Source organism: Siniperca chuatsi, linkage group LG15 (assembly GCF_020085105.1).
Source record: "Siniperca chuatsi isolate FFG_IHB_CAS linkage group LG15, ASM2008510v1, whole genome shotgun sequence".
NCBI lineage: Eukaryota > Metazoa > Chordata > Actinopteri > Centrarchiformes > Sinipercidae > Siniperca > Siniperca chuatsi.
In genome coordinates, this window is record NC_058056.1 from 18622633 (window position 1) to 18644182 (window position 21550).

Sequence of the window (21550 nt, forward strand, 5' to 3'; positions counted from 1 at the left end):
GCAACATCAACTTTGAGCATTTTATTTATTAATATGACTCTTGCTAGTACTTCGACTTTAAGAACACAACTAAATAACTTGAATACCTTTTTAAGTCTTTTACAGACAAATTCTACAGTTTTTCTATGAGCCAAACCTGTGTGAGAAAAAGGTAACTTTGTCACTGCTCCACGGACAGTAAAAGAGAAATATAATGAACAATGGCAGCACTCTAGATATTACTGTACGTGGTTATGGACAATGTCATGTTTTTCGCACAATAACTATATAACAATAACAGCATATTTGGTCACATAAGCTTTACAATACTATGACCACATAAGGTCATACATACATTCAATTCCACAAATATTCCTGAAGACTGAAATAAAAAAATCTGAATTCTGTGTATAACTGATCGCAATTCAAATGGCTGTTTTACTCCTGTGTTCCTCCAAGCATTTTTGAGGTAAACTTAAACTGGACTGAGGCACACATGCACATATTGCATGCCCCACACACACACACACACACACACACACACACACTTAAATTAAACGTTTAGCCTTGTCAATAGTGAGCTATCAAGACTTGCTGCTTTATATTGCCCTCTGCAGGGAAAACTGGACAATCTCACGTAGAGCAGTTGTACACCCCCTAGATTTGACTGCAGTGCAACTGTATGTTTCCTTCTGGTCTGAATATTTTAGTCAATACAACAGACAGACGAGTCAGACAGGGAAAAAGACTAAAACAGTAAATAAGAATCCCATACTGTAAATTAACCCTTTAAAAGAAGAAACATCACCAATACAGGGGAACAATTTGCACAACTTTAAGTATGATGTTACTTTTTTAGTGATACACAGAGTTCTCTATGGAAGATTGACAAAACTCAAATATAAAAATTCCATTTAATCTACAATAAATTATTTAAATACACACACAATATAGAAATAGTAACTGAATTTAAAACTGCTGAAACAAGACAGTAGAGGTAAGCGTGCAAATAATATTTAACTATTTAAAGTTATCAAATAGTCAGAAACATCTCAAATTAGATAAAATATACAAGTAGTCATATTTAAGTGTGCAAAATTTGACCAAGAAAGACCCTCACAATTTTACTTTAACATACTGTGACTTCTGCAGAACTCTGTAGTATAAACACAATACCTGTTATTTCATTCAATTGTAACCAAAACTTAAAAACACTTCTTCATTGAGCCTCTGAGGCAGTGTTACCCTGGGTTGCCACATTAAGTAAGACAACATTAACACTGATTTGCAGACTGAGGTGAGACGTGAACAGCAAAAGGCACTAATGAAAAACCATATTATTTTGATTGTGGATCAGACTTTATTTTACATCTTATCTTAGTATTATAGAGACTTGAGATCAGTGTGATGAGTATTGTTCAGCATGAAGTGAGACTGAGCACATGAGAGAGAAAATGAAAAAATGACCCTTTAGACACATTAAGCTTTTGGCAGCTTATTGTTTATGAGTAGAGAAAATCCATGTGAGTAAAATACACAAATGCAATAACAATGATAAAGAACACCCAACAAAATAAATGTACTTCTATTCAATTGGATGGAATTGCTAAAGCTGGTTATTAAAAAAAGGGATTTTTTTTATTTATTAAAACAATAAACATCCAAACTGTTAGAGAGAGGAATACAAGCACAATAACAGTTAGGCAACTGGAACGTTTCAGTATGAACTCAACAGTGCTCTGCAAGATAAGGTTGTCGGTGCATTCTAACTTCATGGATTGTAAAATTCAAAATATAAAAATAATCAAATACATCTTGATTGTGAGGGTGGTATCTTACCAGTGAGGAAGCCAAAGTTACAGTCAGTGTTAGAGCAATGACACAAAAAACACACCACTGCTGATATTATTGACATTTTGTCCTTTATCAGTATACACATCATTATAATGACCAACCCAAATTAAACAAAAAGCATAAGATATGACTACTGAATGTTTAAAGTTGAAATACAGCCAGAAGTAATTTAATACATCCCATGAAATCCCAAATTAGCTCTACAGACATTGAGATAATTGTACTCGAAAAATGATGTTTTGCTTTTTACATTGCAGAAGCTGGTTTGCTGAATTGCTCCTCCTCTCTCCTTAACATAAATTATTATACTTAAAAAGCTTATTTTCAAAACAGAGTTATTCAAGTACACTTCCAAAAATGTTGGCAACTCTATTCCATGTAGTTTTGGTTGTCTTTGAAAGGTAAACAAGTCTAACAGAGGACTAAAATATTTCACAGTTGTTATATAGTTTGTCACCCAAACCACTCTATTGAGTCTCATATTCAGTTTATGAAATAATATGTTAAAAAACATTTTGATTAATACTGTTTTTATACATTTTGAAATGATGGACAGAACAACAGACCAAAAGACTGCAATGTCCAAATGTTGAAAAGAGAGGAAAATAAAACTGAAAATAAATACTTTTGGATGTTCAGGGGTAGAGTTAATGTTGTTTTCTCCACAGATGTGATCATTACTTTCATCTGACATCCCACTCTCCCAAATGTGTTGCCAAAATATTTATCTGGGTACAACCCTAAGCATCAGGTAAGAAAATCTAGGCTATCTTCATTCGCACCAGTGAAACCCATAAGAAGGTCCGTCACTCATGAACTAGACTGCATCATTATCACTGCAGTGCTCATAAATAACCCTCAACAATTATTAACCTGTGAGACAAGCTCTTCCTTGTCTTGGAGTGATTGCTGATAATGACTTGTCAGCATGTGTGCGCTCACATTAGCATCTGAGCATATGAAAAGGGGAAGTGTTTTGAGAGGCTGTGATTATCAAATACAGTCATGGCTGTTGTTTGTAACTTATTTTGGCAAACAGAAGCATGAAACATTCTGCAGACAGTCCGAAGTAGCGTTGTTTACCTCTCTTCCTCCACCTTGCTCGACGCGTCACCATCAGAAGATGCACCAGAATAATAACTCAAAACATTAAAATGTTAACATTGTTAACAAATAGTAATTATTTTAAAAAAAATTTAAAAGAATAAAATCTGGAATCCTTCTTCTGTACAGTGACTGACGATTGTTGACCACCACCACCCCCACCCCACCCTCCCAGTTGGTTTGGCAGTGGTCTAACACTTGTGCTTCATGGCAAGCTGTAGAAAAATTGGGGTGGGGGTTGAGGAATAATACAGTGAGAATTTTAAATGACCCTATCAGCAAAATGCTAGCCAAGAGATACATACAAAACATAAAACATAAAAAAAGGTACAGATAAGACAACTTTAGAACCATTGCACAAAGGAGAAAAAGCTGTTAGGGATGGTTTATTATGCAGGTGCTGGAAGGAAGCCAGGGGTCCTGGTGTTTTTTTATTCAGGCAATGACAAGGCAACTTCATTTATCTCAATTAACAAGGGTTCTAATGGGCTAGGCTGGAAGGTCGTTAAAGAGATGACCAGGGCCACCAATCAAATACAAAACTACAGAGTATGGAGATGTGAGGATGGAAGACACACACATTTACACAAACATGCACACAAACACACACACACAGAGACTACAGACTGAGTGTGAAGTATGTTGCTCTAGAATTAATTCCACAGATTAAACAAGAGGGGGCAGTAGAGCAGCATGCAAAAATGAGGGGTCTTTATTAAAACTGGCAGCACAGCTAAATCGGCTGCGGTCACAAAGTGAAGCACAAAAATTGGATTGCAGAAGTGAATTAAGAGAAAAAGAGTCAAGGTGACCTTCTCACAGTACTGCAGATGTTTAGCACTGCACTTGGAAATAACTTCAAGCTAGACTATGCGCAGAGGTCCGCTTACAACACATGCAGATGACTCGAAAAGTATGAAAACTAAAATCCTTCACAACAGATCCTGTCAAGCCATCGTCACTGTCAACCTCAGACAGAAATGTAAGGGATAGACTATCAGGAATGACTTCTTTATCCTTCTGTAAGGCTACCAACTGCCTTTAACAGAGGGCATGCAACAATGACTCTTGATAATGTGCAAGACAAATGATAAGTTATAAAACAAATAATACAAACGCTAATGGTAGCGAGTGAAATGAGAAACGACAGGCAAATGAGTGATTCTTCACGGGGGTTCTACAGTCATTCTCTCCTGAAACCACCAGAGCAAAGACATTTTTCTCTGTTTATCAGTTTTTGTAATTCTTCACGGTGGGGAAGCTCATCTGTGAGGAGTAAGAGGGCCTTGCATGGCTCTTGAAATGCCTTTCAATTATCCCACCATCACTAGTAAGGCATTATGCATCGTTCAAAACAGTCATTTCAATAGGCAGTGGATGGCTATACTATTAAAGTCATTGACATCCCACTTTAGATGGCACGTGTCTATCAGTACACAAGCAGCCTAATTTTACACAAGAAGCCAAGCTGCAAACCCAGGGATGTGTGATATACTTTGTGCTATTAGAAAGACAGCTATGATGATCGTAATCAGGTGCGCTCGTTACAAAGCAATAGATTTTTCCTTTTGTTTTGCCGTAAAAAATATCATATCATGCTAATAGCCTCATTAAACAGCATGCAATTAGTTTTCATGACAAACGAGAGATATGGGATAGATGGAGAACTACAAAAGAGAGAATAAATGAGGGAAGAAGAAAAACACTATTATCTTCCAAGAGCAGAGAGCCCCACTGCTGAGAGGCTGGAGTCACAATGATAATGAAGCAACTCTTACAAATATCCTCAGGTTTAAGTAAAATGTTTGATCTTTTGCTGAACCAATAATGACTTTAAAATCATGGCTAGATATTCTATAGCACATTAGGTGGGACTCGAAGTCAGAATTTCATGCACTGTATTAAAATGCATACAGTAAGCCCACCCTGAGATTATGCATTGTAATGTATCTTGCTAACATATTGCCTCACCTTGTGCGCAGTGACAGCGAACTGTTCGGCACTGTTCATCATGTCTGCAGTCCTCTCTTCAGCCCGACCTAATCGCTCGCCACGCTCATTCAGAGCCTGGCTGGCCTTCTGTACAGCACTCGTCACACTGTCTGCAGCTGAGTGTAGTATACTGTTACCTGCAGATAAGGGTGGGAGTGAAGAAGCAAGACCGAGCAAAGAAAAGTGATGGAGAAAAGTAAAGTAGGATGCAAAAGGAGAGAAAAGACAAAGGGGAAAGAAATTGTGATTCCTTTGGCAAACAACAGAACGCTGGAGGCCAGCTGTGACAAATGAACTTGTGACCTTAGATGGGTGTAGTTTAATCAGTGACCCTGAGCATGAGTGTTAATGGTGGAAGACAAAAACGTGAAAAAGTAAACGGCTTCCATCAGGTACACCGTGGGAAGGTGGCTAATGAGTTTTCTTCAAAGCTGATTTACTTCAAGGAAAGATCAAGTGAAATTAACCTTTTCAAACTTCAAAGTATGCAACAGGAACACATGCAACACCAGATTTTAATGTCTCTTTTTAAGAAAGCATGTCATTCCTGGTGACATTCAGCACTGCTTTTCTTCAATTTTGAACTTGTGGTGTCAACTCTGCAATTACTCTCCTCTTTTCTAAACTATAGTGTAATAAAGAGAGGATATGTGGTTGACTGCATGGGCAGCCCTGGAGACCCAGTAGTGGATATAAGACAGAGAACACATCTTCCGATAGCTGTGGCAGCCCTGCGGTTGTTTCCTCTGACAAGGAATTAATCTACCGCACGTTGGGAGTGCTGCTGTTATGCACTACACTAGCAACCAGACTAGGAACAGCTATCTTTGTGCTGCTTTGGTTTGGTCTGCAATACAGTTGCATTGTTCCAGTAGGTTATAATCAGTCATTTTATGTAGCCAGTTTGTGAAAAAGTCTGCATTGTTTTTTAAGTTGTTGCCTCCTGCTGATGTTAACTGAAACCTTTGGTTTCCCAAAAAAAGTCAAAGGAGACTTTCAGTCTGTGGTGGAAAGGTCCTGACAGGGTTCACAACGTGACAAAAAGACAAAATAAAAAATGACTAGGAGCACAATATTCTGCATATGCATATATATATATATATATATATATATATATATATATATATATATATATATATATATATATATATATATATATATATATAACTTTAGGGTATTAATATGGTGATGACCAACCCAGCCACTCCAGGAAGGTCAAACATAAAGTTTAGTTATACCAAATAATTCACAACTACACTGTCTACTCCTGTACCTAACTTTAAAAAGTGGACAAGTGAAAAATAGTAAAAGAAAAACACAACAGACACCCAGTGAAAAGATTGAAAAGAAAAGAAGCTAGATTCGATTTTCCAAGGTCTATATCCTCAGATATACAGTAAATGAGTTTGAGGGGAAGAAACAGGCCGAGCAAAGCTTGAAGGTACTGACTGTATTAAGACTTGACAAGCCTGATTCTATCTGCTCCCACAGGAAACTGCAATATAGCGAGTGTATGTCCCGTGGCATCAAGGCAGGTAGGCTGAGTGACAGATAATTGGGACAGCTCTGCTGCAGTGGATTATATGACAGCCCAAAAGCAGACGGCAAGGCCAGCTGGTGTTCCTTCAAAAGAAGTTAACTTGATAAAGTCAAAGCAGTTTGTGTAGAAACACACCTGTGCCACAGACACACAGATGGATGTATGGATCTTCATACCCACACCTATGCACACAAAAGGAAATGGAAACACATGCACATACACAAGGCCTTCCTTCAGTTAATTTTCCAGAGATTAAAGTAAATGAACCACAGACTGCAGGCAGTAAATGCACATGACAAACACATCTGGACCAATGATGAAATATGCTTCATACTTCTACTACTTGGGATTCCTTGCTCTGCTTCTATTGGGGGGGGGGACACGACATACTTTGTCTGAGAAGCTTTGGGTCTTCACTAGAAAGGATACGACCTTTTCACCTTTTCACCAGATTCCTCTTAATCCTCTCCTCTGGGGAGCCTGGGGAGTAATACTCCCATCATCCCACTCCCACTCTCACAATGCCTCCACGCCACTCAGACCACATCTCCCTTTATTTGTCTGCACACCATTTTTTCTTTCTCTGGTGCTGATTGAAACATATGCAGGAGTACATAATGTTATGTGATGCCATCGCTGTGATCCAAACTCTGAGCCTTAGTGAATCTTAACTTAAAGTGGGAGCTGATCAGCCATCACTGTTACCAGTGGGGATAACAGTGTTTCTTTTATGTTACTTTGGAGGTTCACTGGTATTAATACAGTCTGCATTTTAATGATGAAGGAGTTTATAGTTTTCCCTGTTATGACACTGATGTTGCACTGATAAATCTAGGAGAGGAGCTTTTTGTGAAGATTTTGTCAACTTACATTGTTGACTGAGAATGACCTACAGTGCAAGGCCAAACCTAGTACATCCATGACACACCTCTCTCAACAATGCAGGAGGAATGTTGTTGCTATACCCCATGATATCGTAATAAGCCAGGGTTTCTCTAACAATGGAGACTGAACAAAAAGGTTTGTTGTTGTTTTCCGGCAACAAAATATTCCAGAAAATAGGAACTTTGAGCAAAAACAAATATAACAAGGAAAGGGAAAGATCATTCAAAGTCAAGCTTTCCTTTTCCAGTTCTGCTGTAAGCAGTAGATTACAGGCTGCGCTGATGTGGCACTCAAGAAAATAAGCTGATGGATACTAACAACAGGAACATGTCAGATACACTTCAAGAGATGCTGACAGCCAAGTCACATTTACTCTCAAAGCATATGGGATGGATTAGATTGGTTGGTTAACTTCAAGACAAACACACCTACACAAAAAGATCCATTCAAACAATACATGCTACAATGCCTTTAGTATTTTCACTCTGCCAGCGTACATGATCATATTACCACTGTGGGGTATAATATGTGTGCATGTTTGAAGGGAGAGAGTGTCTTACAATACTTTTAGTAGTTTACAATATTACTTTTAGTATTAGCGAGCACATTACTTATCTGCACTTCAACAAGTACCATCAAAAATTCTCCTTATTAACCAGATATTACCAGAGGGCTTAAGGCTGCTGTTATTCATCCAAAGAAACATATGAAACATTCTATCAAGGATTTCTGTAAGTGATCCCAATCCTTTTCATAGCTTTAGCTACATATCCAGAGCCTCTTGACTCTCAAGGAGCCAGTAATTGCTGTTATTTTCAACCTGGGTCTTCTCTTCCCAGTTTCTGCTTTAAGACAGGCAATATTAAAACATCTAATCACTTATGTCCTGTAGATTCATGTACTTCCAGTTAACACAGAGAACATAAAACATGATTAAATTTTCCTAATGTTAATTACAAATACAAAAGCATGTCAATACATGTAGTAAACAACAGGGGGGGAAAAACTGAAGTATTAAGGTTTTAAAAATCGAGATTGATCTATTCACACTAATAGAGTCAACTGTACTTAAAGAGAAAATATTTTTATACCAATTTATGGTTGATTTTAAATGAATAAATACAAAATTATGTCAAATGTGGCGGTTCCACTGTGTTAAACATTAAGAATATTTTCAATCTTAAATCAACAAAATCCCATTTTCCTGCTTGCAGAAGTCATCACAAAGTGACAGGCAGCCAGAAAAGTAAACAAAGAAGTGTGTGAGGAATACCAAAATGGTATCAAATACATTTCTGCATTATAACTGCAATTCTCTGAAAAATTCCTCCAGATCCACAACTGTATTTACAATTTTGTGTTACTGTGATAAAAGAACGTCTTTTAATTTATTTTCAAAATCAACAGATGGAAATTTATTTTACTCTCTGTGTGCAACAGCAGCACTTTCTAAAAAGTGGAGGTATAAAGCTCTAAAGTAAATAGGTGACAGAAGTTGAACACAATAAATCATCATGATGGCCAAGGCTGAAGAAAATAATTTAATAAAGCAAAGTATTCCTCTTTTAATCCATCTGTGGCTGGTATTTTAACAAGTTTTCTTATTTAATAAGATTAAAATAGCTAGAATAGGAACAAAATCTTAAAAATTCAACGTGTTTTGTGTGCTTCTTATTTACAGTTCATACATTGTTGTGAGTATACATGCTATTTTTCAAGGGTCAGTTTCCTATATTCTGAAATCTAGAAAAGCAAGTTTACAATAAGCAAAGAAGGTTCTTTAAGTACCAATGCTCCTATTACTAATGCTCCAGTTTCAAATGGATTATGCATAAAAGAATGATTATAGTATAAAATGAGAAATAAAATTCAACAAGAAATGACTAATGTAATCGACAGCATAGGGGCCTAAAGACACAGTTGAGCAGCTCCTGCTGCAAGATAAACCCCCGCTGCCGTTTAATTAATGCAAATCTTGACATTATCCCAAGCAGCATAATGAAACTATAGCAGAGGTTTAACCAGGAAGGGCACCTCTCCCCGGCACTCCTGACACACACCTATTAGCTATTATTCTATATCTATCTATCGCTATCTATTCTCTCTAGCCTTTCATCCAGTCACTTTTCTCCATATTCTCCCTGCAGTTATTCCCTATACAGTTAATTCTCTCTTTCAATGGTCACTCCTAAACCTTTTATACAGGGCAATTCACCCTTTCTTTATGTTCGCAAATCATTTAGCCATCTGTACATTTCCCAATACCACTCCCTCCCCATGAAATACATACTGTATATATACACAACCTACTGTATATGCCTATCATTATATCATTGTCTAAAGCATCACAATGCTGCTCCTCCCTGTCCTCACCACCACCACTTGCTTAGCATCAGCGAATGCTATCTTCATTTCAACCTCATTGCACTGCCCTTGTACGTCAAAATGTGATTTACCTCTGCACATTATTAGTCAGTGACTTAGCACACACAGTCTGACAGTGAGGGGCAAGGGCAGTGAACATAACTCACATAACCTTTGGACGTAAACTTAAAATCCCTTTCAGCATGTACTCAACCCCCACAGTGACAACACAAACCAGGGAAATGTTGACCTTGTGCTCACTGGGAGCATACAGAGGAAAGCTCTGTTTTTCTAAATGTTAGATACAGTATAGGCCTATCCTAACAATGACAACACAGGTCACTTAAGTCTCAGAGCCAGGAGCGGAGCCCTCAGTTCAGAAAGCAGGGGACAGACTTAATTAGAAACTTTTTTTAAATCCAACTTTGCAGAATGGCCCCATTTACTGTAATCAGATTTTTTTAAGCGTATCTACTGTGTAGTACTGCTTTAGACGCACTCAACGTAAAATGCCGCCATTTTTTTTTATTTGCTCGTTGTTGCTAATGGTCAAATGGCTGATTTCCAGAAGTACCTGACCACTATTGGAACTCATCACTTGTAACTTTGTATACCTTGATTTCTGGGGGAAATCAACACTTTTTAGTAAGGGATATAACTTCTTACATTTAGTCCAAGTAGTTTTGTATACTGGACCACTGGCTTACCTTGTCTTAGTAGATGACCGTGGTGTGCAACAAATTCTTTCCTCATTCTGTTCAAATAGACCTTGCAACGGAAAATGACTGAATCTACAGCTTGGTCTTCTGTGATGAGAAAATATCAAAAGTCATAGTCAGCTTTGATGTACAAAACACAACAGTTTTGAAATTAGTCAAGAGGGGTTACCATTTTTGTATTATTAAATCATGAGTTAAGTACTGAGGGTTGAGTTCAGTGCATCTGGAAAGTATTCACAGCACTTCACTTTTTCCACATTTTGTTGTTATGTTACAGCCTTATTCCAAAATGGATTAAATTCATTATTTTCCTCAAAATTCTACAAACAATACCCCATAATGAAAACGTAAAAAAAAAAATAAATAAAATAAATTTAAACAAAAAAATCACATGTATATAAGTATTCACAGCCTTTGCCATGACACTCAAAATTTAGCTCAGGTGCATCATGTTTCCACTGATCATACTTGAGATGTTTCTACAACTTGATTGGAATTCACCTGTGGTAAATTCAGTTGATTGGACATGATTTGGAAAGGCACACACCGGTCTATATAAAGGTTCCACAGTTAACAATGCATGTCAGAGCACAAACCAAGCAATGAAGTCCAGCGTTCCGCAGCATTGAAGGTCCCAATGAGCACAGTGGCCTCCATCATCCATAAATGGAAAAAGTTTGGAGCCACCAGGCCTCTTCCTAGAGCTGGCTGCCCGGCCAAACTGAACGATCGGGGGAGAAGGGCCTTAGTCAGGGAGGTGACCAAGAACCCGATGGTCACTCTGACAGAGCTCCAGCGTTTCTCTGTGGAGAGAGGAGAACCTTCCAGAAGAACAACCATATCTGCAGCACTCCACCAATCAGGCCTGTATGGTAGAGTGGCCAGACGGAAGCCACTCCTCAGTAAAAGGCACATAACAGCCCGCCTGGAGTGACAGCCTGCCAAAAGGCACTTGAAGGACTCTCAGACCATGAGAAACAAAATTCTCTGGTATGATGAAACAAAGATTGAACTCTTCGGCCTGAATGGCAAGCATCATGTCTGGAGGAAACCAGGCACCACTCATCACCTGGCCAATACCATCCCTACAGTGAAGCATGGTGGTGGCAGCATCATGCTGTGGGGATGTTTTTCAGCGGCAGGAACTGGGAGACTAGTCAGGATCGAGGGAGAGATGAATGCAGCAATGTACAGAGAAATCCTTGATGAAAACCTGCTCCAGAGCCCTCTGGACCTCAGACTGGGGCGAAGGTTCATCTTCCAAAAGGAGAACGACCCTAAGCACAAAGCCAAGATAACAAAGGAGTGACTACGGGACAACTCTGTGAATGTCCTTGAGTGGCCCAGCCTGAGCCCAGACTTGAACCCGATTGAACATCTCTGGAGAGATCTGAAAATGGCTATGCACCGACGCTCTCCATCCAACCTGATGGAGTTTGAGAGGTCCTGCAAAGAAGAATGGGAGAAACTGCTCAAAAATAGGTGTGCCAACCTTGTAGCATCATATTCAAAAAGACTTGAGGTTGTAATTGGTGCCAAAGGTGCTTCAACAAAGTATTCAGCAAAGGCTGTGAATACTTATGTACTTTTTTTCTTTTTTTCTTTTTAATAAATTTGCAAAGATTTCAAACAAACTTCTTTCATGTTTTCATTATGGGGTATTGTTTGTAGAATTTGGAGGAAAATAATGAATTTAATCCATTTTGGAATAAGACTAACAAAATGTGGAAAAAATAAAGCACTGTGAATACTTTCCGGATGCACTGTAAATGTCATGCAAAAAAAAGTGAAACTGGTTACTGTTTAATTATTCATCCATCCATCCATTGACTGTAACACTCACACAGAGCATTTAGGTTAACTAAAGGGAGACAAGTTTGCTTAATGCTGAGGGTTTCCACTCAACTCAGATTTAACATTTTGTTTAGAGTGAAGTCATGAATACAGTGAGATAGAAAAGCTCAGGTGGGAATTAAGGTATAACAGTGTGGCCAGCAGCCCAAGTCAGCACTGATAACAAGGCAATTAGCAAATTAGCTGCTTTTATTTCTAGACCAATTAAATGCCCCATCAAGGACCAAAAACACGCAAACATGCATCTACCCCATACAGAAGTCTAAAACTCTGCAGTATCAGTTCACCTAGTGCTTCACCTAGAAAACTCTTTTTTAAACAGAATACATTAGCACAAGTTACAAGGTACATGAATATAAACAGAGACATACAAGATGCAGAAAAAAGCAGTCCAAGATATTTAAAAAATCTTTCCTGAATTTTATTTCAATCTAGAGTTTTATTTAAATGGTTTTGCATCATAATATCAACTCCTCGAATAACTCCAGTGACATTGTGAGACTCGGGATGATACCACCTGATGATTAAATGTTAACAGTGCTACTCCGCAGTCTATTATCATTTTCAACTCAAGATTGACCTCAAGAGGACCTCTTGTAGCAACGTAATCAGCATGGGGAAACAAGTGCAAGATTAAGTAAAGAACAAAGCTGCTGGCATCGACAGACGACATTGTCATGACATCTCTAGTACACACATGGGGAAACTCCAACAATAACCTCAAAGTTTTTGAGTTCCACTAATGTCATGGTCATTCATTCTATGCTCCCTATCTTGAATGGCAAAACATAATAATAACCATTAATAATGGTGCTTACTGTATTGATATACACACGTCTTGATTCATCGTTCTGTATAAATAAAATGTGATAGGAGATGCACATAATTCTGGTAATACACTATCTACCGTTTGTGTTTTCCCAGACGATTCTGCAGATAGAGTCTCCCACAGTTATGGTCCCACACCTGAGCAGCGTCATGATTTTTGTTTTGCACTGGTGTGAGACTTAAACTGGAGTGGACAGAGCTGGCAGCAGGCTGGCATCCTCTCTTTTCCTCCAGTCACACAGTGTGTGGTGAGGTGTCAACTTTTTCCTTCTATCACACACACAGCATCCTCTACTCACTGACAGCCAGGAGTTCATTAGCATTAAGCCTTATGGCCAGATGGACTTACAGCATGGTGTGAATAGCTGGATCAATACTGTAGCTGGTTCTAGCTAGTTTTTGTGGGTAAATTCATTCATATCACAAGCAAGGGCAGTCCTATGTGCCTTATAGTCATCCACAAGTTTCTTAGATTTTGTGCAGTTGAAACGGTACTACATGGCCTGTAAGTGTCATTTTCAGATCTACTGGAGGCGTGTGGTTCACATGCAACATTTGCACTCCATAATCCATCCTATTCTAAAGACCCCTGGGTTTAGTACTCTCCGGTACACAACGACCTTCCCACCTACACAAGAATATAGTATGTCAGTTGAAGAAAGTTAAATATGGACATGGTTTTCAGAGTAGGAGGGAAGTCAAGGCAACATAACAAAATGTTGAAGACAGTGAGTTTCCACACAGTAGGAAAAAAAATAGGAGCAAAGGAAATTTGACAATAACTATAGCGTCTTTATACGCATATTTCACATAGTCTCACCTTTCTGCCATGTTCTCTATGTTCAATTATACTAATAATACTGCTGCAACTTCACCCAGAAATCCCAAAAAAATCTCTTTTTTTGCATCATGACTGAAAGCTTTCACAAAGTGCTCGGTACCAGTTACAAGAGACTCATTATTCATTCTGTGACTTGCTCACAGTAAGATTGTATTTGTAGCGCAACAGTGTGAAGTTTAAAATCCAGCCAAGTAAACCAATGTTTTGTTTTCAAAAATATCTATTTCTGGTAATTAATTTTTGTATATGTGGGGCAGATGGACATCCTGCAGGATGATGAGTTTCCATAAATAATTCCATCAATAAAACAACAGGTTGAATGAGATGAGGCTTAGGGGTAAACAGATCAATATGTGATTTAACCGCAGAGGATGCTGCAATCTCGAATGGGTTTCACTGTACAGGAAACCATCAACCAGCACCAGAACCCTTCCCCTCCTGGCTAACAATTTGCAGCCAGGAAATGACAAATTATGCGGTTTTACATTTACTTTTGACATGTCTAAAACATGTGGGAATTGGTTATGCTTTGACTTGTTTTATCAGCCTGTCTTCACTTATTAGTTGGGTATGAAATTAATATTTTCAAACGGAGAGGTTAGTTTTCAATTGACTATTTTTCCACAATCTCACAGATTTAATATCAAACAATAATAGGGACTGTTATAGCTTTTACTGTGATGTTTAATGTTATTATAAAGGGTGGAAACCAATTGAACATAATGATTATCACACTTCAGATACACAATGAAATGTGTCAACATCACATAAATTAGGGGACGATTATTATTTAGTGTTAAGTGCTTTAAACCAGTTGATTTGTGTCAGATGCTTTGAGTCACAGCTGATGCATTTTGTTGGACATCCTCATTGACCTCACTTTAGCAGAGCACTCAACAGATGCTGTGTACGAGGAATAAGCATGCATTTTCATACACACCAGGTGCTGGTTGTCATCATGCATAATCAGATTCCGACTGGCTTATAGCACAGTATGACAGCAGCGAGTCTGGCATTGCAGAGCCACTGTTCTGAACAGAAATATTAATAAATTACAGTTAGTGTTTTTTTTTTTAAACTGTCTTACCCCCCAGCAGTTTGGACTGACAGTTGACAAACTCTGGTTTTCGTGCTGAGCTGTAGCGCTGGCAGGTGTGGTGAAGAATCTGAATGAAGGTGCACTTCTCTCCCGCTGAACCAGCAACCCACTGGTCAAAAGCATTTTCGAACATCAGGTCGAACTCTGGACAGTCCTTGGAGAGAATACCAGTAAGAGTGAGACATGAGTGAGAGGTATACTGTAGTTAGGGAAAGAAACGTCTAAAGTTATTTTGTATCAGCAATACTCATTTTAACACAAACGTTTCCCCTGGCTATATTTACTACATAAATAAATAGCAGAGGTTGACAGGGACTACAAATTACATACTTTGTTTGGGTCAATGCCGTTGACCTGCCGTAGCTGGTCGATTGTCCACTGTGACCTTTTTATGAAGGAAGAAGATCCTTGAAACTGCTTCACCTTAGTGATGGATAAGTGGGATGGTTTCTTATTCATCACTGTGAAAACAAAAACAATAAAACACACCAGATAAGATTGTTGCAACAATTATTAATGCCAACATTAATTTCCAGAATATGAGATATATGTGTAACTTGCTCCTATGTTTATGATGTAGTGAGAAAGTTTGAATTAGGATAAATGGACAGCTCATGTTGCAAGATGAGGAATATTAGAGTCAAGCAAAAGTACAAGCTTCCTTCTGTGGGAGGCAGAAACAAAGGGATCCATTAACAATGGACATTTCACTTTTGGAGCCAACAGCAACAGAGACCATGATAAAAATGTCCTATGAAAAGACACAGCCTAACTATGAACAGACAAAACTGTTCAACCTGCAAACATGGATTTGTGCAATGATCTTACATACAGTATACTGTGCAATGAGTTTCTGTTGTGTTCCAGCTACAGAATAAGGAACATATTCCCACACTACTGGTTTGAAGAACATAAACACTTGGTTATATTGTTCCTGTCGAAGTATACATTTCTGAGTATTTTTAAACTGTTCTGGACACAACTCATTTCTCTCATTACAAAAGTATTTCTTCTGCTGCACTGCTGACCAAATCTATGCAGGTAACAAATTACACTACATTCAAGCACGAAGGTATTGCCTTTTGAACAATTCACAAGAAAAAAATGGACATGATGATAACACAATCCAACAGTGGCATTACATTGTTCTGTGACTACAATTATTATGTATTGTGGAGTTGTATCAGGCGCGATAACAACCATGCTTAGCCGGTTCATAGCATTGTCTGTGTACTTCTGGTATATGACTTAATGAGCATAATGTCCTACAATAAAGTATAACTTACTTGCTAATTTATGAATAACTAAGGAGTTTTAAGGCGTCAAGACTTCACCTTACTTTTCACCTCCTGTCCATTAACATTATCATAATTTTGTCCTCAGCATTACAATACTGTACCTTCACCTCTATTCCCATGGATATCTGTGCTTGACTCTTCCCATACAGAGGTCAACATCACCGCATGTTTACTGATCATCGAAGGTCACGGTTCTATTGTGTGTCTGGACTGCTGGATGTGTGTGTGTGTGGCTGGATAGTGAAAACCTTTGTACTTCTCAGGGGCTACATGCTCCTGTGATGCTTTTTTAACCCCAGCAGTGAACCTCTGCTTCTGCTCTCCCACATTTGTCATTGTGTCATCTCAGGTTACTTTCGGGTCACTTTCACTGCTGTTGCTCTTTATTCTGCTTCTTATATCTCCAAAGACCACTAGCATCCCTGCTGGTTGCCATGTTACATTTTGCCTTTTGTTCAGGTTTGCTTTGTGAAAGATCTACCACACCTTTCTCTGGGAATGATTTTGAAAATATATGTAGGGCTGAATGTTACATCAGGTGATAGATTCAGTAAGCAAACTCCCCAGAGAGGAGGGATGTTTGGACATGTTTAGTGTATCCATTTAGACAGCTGCAGTTAATACTTCAGGTTGCTGGTCTGAGGTTGCAGGGTGGAACAGACAGACAGAGGCAGACAGAGGCAGACAGATACAATACAGGCATACTGACCGTTATTTCTTTCTAATCTTTTCTTTGAGAATTTATTTTTATTCTAACAGTCACAACCATGACAAACAGATGAAGGGAGTGATCAGATCTGTCTTGGGTCACACAGAAGGCTAATAGAAGCGCCAGAAACCAGAAAATTGCATAAAGAGGACAACAGCTGGATGTAATGAACCAGTGTGCTGAAGGGTAGGAGTCTAGAAACTCAGGTCATCCAATTCGCAGTAAGAATAATTTGTCTCTGAGCTACAGTCGTGGCAGATGATAGATTATAGCACAGAACCACTACTTTCCAAAAACTGATAAAGTAGAAATGGGGTTTTATTGCTCTTGCTTGGTAAGTGGAGGACTGGTAGCTGAGAGATAAAAGACTGACACAAGTACAGTATGAATTTAACAAGAAATCATCTTTCTCTCGCCTCCATCTTATCCTACCAGAAACGTCCTATATTGTATGGGGCTGGAACTAATGATTATTATCATTATCAATTAATCTGAAATTGATTAATTGAAGTTGCTTGGTCTATCTAAAAGTTCTCTTCAAATTGCTGAAGATATTTTCATTTACATTGATGTAAAACAAAGAAAAGCAGGAAATCCTCAGATTTTAGTAGCTACAACAATTGAAAGTTTGGCTTTTAAAAAAGTAATGTTTCAGCACAGTCCTATGTGAAAAGTGTGACCTGCCTTCCTACAATATACTGTAGCAACCACTCATGTCATGGCTCAACGGTTGTAAATCTTTGTGCGACCCCCAAGCCTGAGAGGCTTTGACTGACACATTCCTGATTTAGCATATTAACTGTCATATCACAAGCTTTGTGGTGAGCTTTCAAAACAATCACTGACTCCAGGATCAGAATAACAGTTGCAAAACCCTGGAGAAATACATACTAAGTGATCCGTTGCTCACATGGGGAGGACAATTTACTGCATATTCAGTCGCAATCTGGTAGCGCTGTTTGGCTATTTATCTTCTTTTTATTAATTAACCTATGATATTACACTGAGACCTGACTACTGAAATACATCAGTGAATATGTGAAAGAGGCCTGTCGTCTGAAGGCCATGGAGCTAAATCGTCAATACATCAACAGTGAGGTCTTAATCAAACCGCCAGACACCTTTGAGCCTCTCAATAATCTATTTCATATCCTGCTGTTGACATCCATCTTGTCTGAGTTGCTCCCCTGCATTTAAACAATTACTGAAAGTTAGAGAAGTTTGCGTTATTGAAACAGCAATCAAGGAAAGGACTGTGAGAAAATGTATACTCAAGCCCTTCTACTAAAATGAAACCTCAATTTGCTCTCATAATAAATGATAGCAATGTAATGTATAATTTTAACATGAGTGGTCACGATGCTGATGAGCTCATCAGTTAGTGTGTTGAGATTGAGATTCACAAGCCAAAGTTCACTGAGCTTGAACTCTTGTACAGAGTGAGGATACAAAGATAGATGAAAACAAATTTTCCCTTCCACATGAACTGAAATCAATGGAATATGAAACTGTAATGTGACACGCTTCCCTGATATGCTTCACTTTTACAAAGCAAACATAATTGCGATCACACCGTGAACATAATGTTACAGCATAATAAACTTTATGGAATGAGCAAACACAACTTGGCTATATCTCCAGAAACAAGGAAAGATGCCATTGTTTCCATGTGGTCTGTCAGAGGAAGGCCATGCTGGGGTTCCTATCCTGCTCCTTTTTCATGCTCTGATGGTGACATGCTCTCACTTCCTCCAGTCAGGATCAGTCCCCTATTGTGCTTGGCTATGCACGAGTTCTGAGACCTGAAGGGAAACTACTGTACCATTCAAAGACTGCAAACATCACAGAGGAAACGTTCTCAGGATCAGCTCTCCCACAAGGAAATATTATCATAGCTGTGGTTGTTGAGAGAAATATGAGCACCAGGAGGAGTTCTAGCAAAAGCAGTAATGACATAAACGATCATGTGAGAAGTGTGCAGGTTATTGATAATTGTTGACATTGATTATGAATTTATACAGGTATTTGCGGAAATGTTGAATATAGCACTATGAAAACAAATATAATCCAGTACAACCAATACCATAGCAAGTATGGAACAACTATGGAATTCATGCAGAAATACTGGAGCTTGCCAATGAGACCATGAAGCTAAGGACCACCCGCATGGGCATAACATTAACAACTTTCTTTCCCTTATATAATACAACTTAATCCTCGTTTCAACACTGATGCTTCTCAAAAATCCCCTTCCACAAGCCAGAAATATGATAAGCATCAGCATTTTGGGCCATCCAAGAGGGATATATGAAAATCCAAAACCACAGAATAACAAAAGATCCCATCAGATATGGAAGATAATGTGTAACTGTACAGTCGGGGAGGCACTGTGCACTGCCTTTGGAATGACTGGTTGTTCCAGGATTCACCCACCAAGAAAAAGAAAGTAACTAATTCACAAGATAAGGATGTACACACACACACACACACACACACACACACATCAACATTGTACAGCTGACACGTCAAGCCAACATACGGACATTTTGGACATCACAGAATTGCATACAGTGTATCTGTGTGGTCAGTACTGTGCCAGAAGATATTTAGCAGCAAGAATTATCTGACTTCAGGTGTTTAGAATGGCAAATATGAAAACTAAGCTTACTAAGCTTTGTGTCAGCAATCTGTGATTGTGTTGCTAAACAGATCTTTGTTTATATTACAATTTCTTAATTACAGTTTAAGAATTCCGTTAGTCAAGCTTCAAAGATGAAAGTATGTTTTTAATCATTTGACTCCCATCTGTCCTCCTTCAAAGAAGCACTTCACAGCCTCCATCTCAACCAGGTGGGCTAAGGATCTCTTGACAAATCAGACCCCTTCAGTTAGCAGTCAATTGGCTCTATGCTCTGACATTAAGTAGACACGGTTGCCATGGCAATCTCATTTGCATGGCACAAAAGACACCTGAGAAGTGAGGGCTGGCACATGGCCAGGTTTATACAGGGACAGCAAGCTAGGGCAGTTCACATGAAATTTTGACTCTAGGCTGGATCACAGTTAACAGAAATTCAAAGTCATTTGGATATCATTAAGACAGCAGGAAACGCTAATGGACCAAGTGCTGGGCTACAAAGTACTGTGTACTGTTGTTTGTTTGGCTCAGCTGAGGGCCAGAAATAAAAGGGATTGATTATATGTGTATGGACAAACTAAAACAGATGAATCCACATGAATCATCATCATTATCAGCCTTATGAAACAAAGTTGAAAGTTGAAAACTCAAAAGTTACAGTTAAAATACAAAGAGACGAACAAAGAAGTTTAAACTAAATATACATTTATGTCAGTATCCAACATTCAACATTCATCTCCTGGTGTGTCTTTAGCTTATCTCAAAACAAGAAACCATACAAGACCTAATGTAAGTTTAGAAAAGTTCAGAGGGTTTCATGTGATTTAGGAAAGGACTATGCAGAGGAAGAACTTGTATCACACTTGAAACCATTAAACTAAAGAGGCAGTATTAATTGAGTCAAACTACATAGATGACATACTGTGTAGTGCATACTTCACAACCCCATCTCTTGAGTTAAAAACAACAACAACAAGAAATGATAGCCTGCTATATTTTTGGATTAGAGAATGGTTAAGTATCTTAGTAGCAAGGACACCATGTTGCAAGGTAAATATTCAAACAGTTTGCCTTACAGGTTGAATTTTGCGACTTGTTATTAGAGCTGTCGTCTGAGGGCACGTCTAACACTTTTCTCCATCTGGGTCTGTGATTACAGGTCTATTTTAAAGCTGCCCCCACTCTGCTAGAGCTGGAACACACTGTTATCTTCAGAAAGAAGCTGTCACTGGAATGAACCTCAGCACTGGCTAGACTAGCAACGACACCCCGGAACAAAGGCCTCTACAGTCTATTCACAGTTTCGAAAAGACAGTGACTGCTGTGTACAAGGCCTCCTCAGACGGGATGGCGCTGATGCAGTGGCAAGGCACCAATAGTAAAAGAGAGTGCATATACCATGGCGAATAATAGCTATAGAATAGAGACCAGCTTCATTCAACCCTTGGGGAGGGGCAAGTTACTCACAACAGACACAGACACCATTAGCTTAACATGACTACACAGTAACAATGGAGCAGTGCACAGTTGTATGTCCTCATACAACAATGAAACATTTATTAGAGACTGTAACAAAGCAACTGTATTAAATCTGAGTTACTACAAAACATGTCTGACTGAAAACTTGGTAGTGTTGCATGATATATATCAACTTTTAGTTTGATTTTCATCAAGTTCACATTAATCCTAAAACGCCTAAATATCTTAATTCCATGAAAGGATTTTTAATCAGCGAGCAGCAGACAGTAACTATCTGACTTTCACTTTAACCAAGACCAATTTGCGGTGATCCTTTAAATGACATGTTTCGCAAATTTTTGAGAGAAAAAAAAATCATCTTTTGAAT

At 38.5% G+C, this 21550-nt stretch overlaps 1 protein-coding gene across 7 annotated transcripts in view; it reads right to left on the reverse strand.

Moving 5' to 3' along the window:
• stxbp6 (syntaxin binding protein 6 (amisyn)) overlaps positions 1 to 21550 on the reverse strand; it is a 151732-nt gene that overhangs the window by 88537 nt on the left and 41645 nt on the right. For 3 of the 7 annotated variants that reach the window (XM_044167209.1, XM_044167212.1, XM_044167214.1), the window contains exons 3-6: positions 15390 to 15520; positions 15048 to 15213; positions 10426 to 10524; positions 4909 to 5066 (exon numbers count right to left, since the gene is read on the reverse strand). In XM_044167209.1, the coding sequence (XP_044023144.1) occupies positions 4909 to 5066; positions 10426 to 10524; positions 15048 to 15213; positions 15390 to 15520 (554 nt within the window). Of the gene's footprint in view, positions 1 to 1458; positions 3153 to 4908; positions 5067 to 10425; positions 10525 to 15047; positions 15214 to 15389; positions 15521 to 21550 lie in introns of those variants that run through there. The other 4 variants (XM_044167213.1, XM_044167215.1, XM_044167208.1 and 1 more) reach the window with 4 other exon arrangements.